The sequence below is a fragment of the Tupaia chinensis genome, unplaced genomic scaffold (genome assembly GCF_000334495.1).
Source record: "Tupaia chinensis unplaced genomic scaffold, TupChi_1.0 Scaffold000492_1, whole genome shotgun sequence".
Lineage (NCBI taxonomy): Eukaryota > Metazoa > Chordata > Mammalia > Scandentia > Tupaiidae > Tupaia > Tupaia belangeri.
In genome coordinates, this window is record NW_006160004.1 from 732,612 (window position 1) to 737,648 (window position 5,037).

Consider the following 5,037-nt stretch of genomic DNA (forward strand, 5'->3'; position numbering starts at 1 on the left):
GCTGAAAGAGCCTTCTAGGCCCAAGGATGTGCTCAGTGAGGGCAGGAAAGGGGCAAGAGGAAAATTTAGGGACCTGATGAGCAAAAGAAACAAGCTGCTTTCATGTGACCCATAAAGGGAAAAGAAAAGTGGTGTTGAAACCAAACAGGCTGTCACAATCTATACTTGGGAACTTGAGTTTGAATTTAGTTTGGGCAAAATGACCTCAAGATGGGTCTGACCACCCCACTTCTGGGATTAACACACTTGAGCCAGTTATTCTCCACTCTTGAACTTAACCCCATTCACAGTCTGAAGGGTGGTCTAACTTGAGAGTCTGCCTTGCACTTCACCATTGGGTCGCTTGCTGCAGCCCCCACCCCAAAGAAAGGACCAGGGAGGAGCACAACCTTGCACCTGGATGTTGATCACTTCATAGACGCGCTTTGTGATATCATCCAGCATGGCAGAGACATTAGCCACAGGCAATGGCTGTGGCAGGCCCAGCAGCAGCTGCGACACTGTGGTAGAGGTGTCCCCACTGGCTGAGTGCAGGTGATGAACAGTGGAGTTCAGGGGTTGCATAGAGTTGGTGACCTGTGAAGCCAGAAATAGATCATCACATGGTAGAGGGGCTCCCCCTTTGGACAGATGAGAAGACGGAGGTCCCCTGGAGCTGAAATTAATTATACACACACACACACACACACACACACACACACACACACATCACTCTGTCTTAGAACTTCTACAGTACGTTTGTATCTGTGATCAACGCAATAAAAGTGAAAAACAGAATTATAAATACTAGTGCAATGCCAGTTGTTATGGATTAAACTGTGTCTATCACAAAATTCATATGTGGAACTGAACATATCCCAGGACCTCAGAGTGTAATCTTATTTGGAAATACAGACACTGTAGATGTAACTAGTGAAGATAGGGGCATTAGGGCAGGTTCTTAGCCATATGACTGGTATTCTCAGAAAAAGGGGGAAGGTGGACACAGAGCCAAATGTATATAGAGGAAGGACACCATTAAGAGACATACAGAGAAGATGCCATCTGCAAGGATGAGAGAGAAGGTGAAGCCGAGAGCTGTTGCAGATTCAGGAGGAACTGGCCCTACAGACACACTGATTTTGGCCTTCTCAGACTGTGAGAGAGTGAATTTCCGATTTCACAGTCCCCCAATCAGAGGCACTTTGTATCGTAGCCACAGGAATCTCATACAGCAGTCTTCCCCAGTTTTCCCTACCCTTGCTAAGATCACAGCAAGTTTGCAGTTGACAACAGAGAGAATTAATTAGGATTGGAGAATTAGAGATCAAAGCCATGTTCTCACGTTGTCCCCATCTGACTTTTTTTCTTTTCTTTTTTTTTTTTAGGTTTAACATTCTCTTTTCTCATTTCATATGAATTCTTTTCATTTCAGCCTAATATCTTGGATCTTGACCCTTGGGAAGCCTGGCAAATCAGCAACCACACAGCCAGACATGCAATACTAAGGCAGATTTTGCCAGCAAATCCCCCGGTCTCCACTGGGAACCACAGAGGAAGCATCCCCCCAATAGCATAATTTCGAAGGCCCTATTGGGAGCAGATGCAGCCCATAATTAAGAAGGCAGGACAGAGAACCACCCCCTGCCATGTCAGAGCCTTTTATTCAGGAGCAGAAATAAGTGTCAGAGCCTGGCACCTGCTACAGCCGAGATCCTGAGCCAGGCAGGTGTGCTCCATGGGGAGGTAATAATCTGGCTGGAGAAACAAAACCTACACAGATGAGAAGAAAACGGGCAGTTTACAACAATATTTAAAACACTGACTAGGGCTGGCAGTTGGTGTGATGGTTAAGGGCGTTGGGCTCCTATGTGGCACAGTTCAAGTCCTGGATCTGATAGCTTGATTTCTCTCTTTCCTTCTCTCTCTCTCTCTCTCTCTCTCTCTCTCTCTCCTCTCTCTCCCTCTCTCTCCTCTCTCTCTCTTTCTCTCATTCTGACCCTCTCTGGTCAAATTAAAATAGATAAATATAAATAAATAAAAGTTGATACAATAATTCTAAAAAAAGAAACAATGCAGACCACTGCAACATCTCAGAAACCACGTGTTAAGAGTTGTTAGTTATGAATGCTGAAGACAGTGTGGAAGGAGGGTGGGGGAAAGAAAGAGTATAGGGAAGGAGATCAGGGAGAAAAAACAGTGAGGCGAGACATTTGTGGGACACAGAAATGGTTTACTACCTATTGATGTTAACGTGTATATTATTCTCAACTGGATTTGTCTGAGATGTATTTCGTGTTGGGTAAATTCTCTTTACAAGTCAAATGTTGTATAGCAATCAAATGTTAAAAAAATAATAACTTTAAAAAGAGCTGTTTTATGTTCTTTAGTGTGCACTATTTACACTCCACAGCCAAGGTCCTGGGCAGTATTCTGGTTATTTCTATTTAATGGAGGAGGTATCTAAGGCACAAAAAAATTAAGTAACTTGCCCAGGGTCACATAGTCAACAAAAGGCAACACTGGGATTTGAACCCAGGCAGTGAGGCTCCAGAACTGTGTTCTCATGGCCAACTGGACAGCTCCTCAACAAGCTAAGAAGAAACAGAAATCATACCCTGCTGGGGCAGTTAAAGGGACCTTGACAAAAGTGAGGTTACAAGTACCTCTTAAACTGTGGACAGCAGCCCAGAACAAGGCCAGAGTGTGTACCATCTGTTCTCAGCCTACCCAGTCAGCTGGCCCAAAGACCAGGGAGCAACCTAAGCCTGAATCTGACAGCGTGACATCCAGGCACATGAGAGATACACCATGAGTCCTGAAGGACAGGCAGGACATATCCATAAGGTGCAGATGAAATGTGGAGCTTCTTATTCAAAAAGAACTAAATATGCAAAGACATTGGGCCAGCCCCATGGCCTAATGGTTAAGGGAGCCAGATCTCACATGACTGACAATGGCTTAAATTTTGGCCCTGGTGGCTTGAAAAACATGCCAGGCACCTGTGCATACATGCCCCAAACCTCAACAAGACGGAGAAATGGAAGAGATTACGTCATGACCACAACCACTGGGGAAGCACTTTCTCCCTCTCTCTGTCTCTTCATTGCTCTCTCTCTTTTTGGTTGGTGCACATGCATGCATTCTGGAAATTCACTATATGTATATATATATATATACACATACACACACACAGATATATTTATGGATATGGATATATGTGTGTATATATATATACCCACACGTATCTCTCTATAGATAGATAGATATCCATACGTCTCTCTCTCTCTCTCTCTCTATATATATATATATATCCACATATATATATTCATATGTACATAGATATCCATAGATATAGATATAGGGGCCACCTTAGGGTGATGCCAAGTCCTGACCATTGCTGAGACCACAAGACTAATGGTGACTCCCCAGATGAGAGTCTTACTGACAGTTGCTGCTGACATACCAAAGAGCCTGAACTGTGTCATCGGTGGCTCTTGGTCAGGGCAATTATGCCCTGGAGGGCAGTGAGCAATGTCTGCAGATGATCTGGGTTGTCACAACAGGAGGATGTCTCTGGCTTCTCATGTGTAGAGCTAGAGATGCTGCTAACTGCCCTGTGATGCACCAGAGAGATATCCCCAAAGGGCATCAGAGTAGAGACCCCATGTTCCCCAGAGTCCTCCCCCAGCACTCTCTAGAATGGTGCAGAATTCCATAAAACAGGAACTAGAGCTTCAGGGATTGGGAATGAGGTTAGAGAGGGCACGGTTCAGGGTCTTTACCAGGACACCCTTCTGTTTAAGTAACAGATTATCTCAAGTTTAAGGATTCCATGCTCTATACATAAGGGAATGGCTTACGAGGATACATATAGCAAAACTCATCAAACTCCACACTTCAACTGGGTGCATTTTACTGCATGTAAATTATACCTCAAATTTGGTTCAGAGTCCATCATTGTGAGGCCTCTGGAGGATGTCACCCTCCCCAGCCCCCAGTTCCCGTCCATGCTCCCACACCTGGCCCACCTGAGCAGCAAGCATGGAAAGGAATGTGCAGGTGTGCCCCATCCTCACCTACCAAGGAGTAGAGAAGGCGTGTGTGGTTCAGGAGTCTGGGGTCCACTTTCTCCAGTTCCCGAAAGTCCATTTTCACCAGCACAGTCACGTTGTACCAGGAGTTCACCAGCTTCCTCTTGGGAGCTACACAGGACAAATGCTGAAGAGTTAAAAATCCAGAACTAGAGAGGAGAGGGGGGACAGGAGGCCCATGAGGAAGGCAACATGGCTACTGTGCATTTTCCTCCCTGTAGATACTCCTGTGCTGGGGACAGTTGGGTGCTTCCAAAGTTTTGCCCCTCACTTCTCTTCCTCCTGCTGACCAAGATCAACAAGCCTGGGCCCCACAGCAGGCCTGCCTTGAAGAGCTACACTCGGGATGCAGATTTAGTCTGTAGTTCTCACTGCTTTATACACACAGACACACACACACGCACGCACGCACGCACACGTATGATAGAGTACATGAGCAATACAGTAGCACCCTCCACAGGGCTCCGTCATGCTGCTATCTCCTTTCTCCAGTCCACCAGCCCAGCAGGATCCTGGACACCAAGTTTTCAGGCTTACAGGTTGGGGACTCAAGTCACAGTCCACATGTAGCTTCTAGTTCCTCAGCCTTGTTCACTACTGACTATACCACAGAGGCTGTGTCAACGTTATATCGGTACATTTTAATACGCCATTATTTTATTCATACTATTTATACCATTAATATCAAATAGTATAATATATAATACATATAATGCTATATCTATCTACCTATCTATATACACACACTACATAATGGATTATTATATATAATATATACTAAAATATATAATTTAATAGTATAGTTAATTTATAGTGTTATAATAATACTTGATATTGTTCACACTATTACTTCATTACCACATGGTATATTAATAAATGCTATAATATATGGTATTTATAAATATCCTTATGTGTGTGTGTGTGTGTGTGTGTGTGTGTGTGTGTGTGTGTGAGCTGTTATCAT

The 5,037-nt window shown here is 44.3% G+C and overlaps 1 protein-coding gene across 1 annotated transcript in view; it reads right to left on the reverse strand.

Annotated features, from left to right (window-relative positions):
* The window catches only part of UMODL1 (uromodulin like 1), a 74,451-nt gene that overhangs the window by 53,133 nt on the left and 16,281 nt on the right, over positions 1–5,037 (reverse strand). The window contains exon 6 of the mRNA XM_027774891.1: positions 390–576. Coding sequence (XP_027630692.1) covers positions 390–576 — 187 coding nt within the window. The remainder of the gene's footprint in view (positions 1–389; positions 577–5,037) is intronic.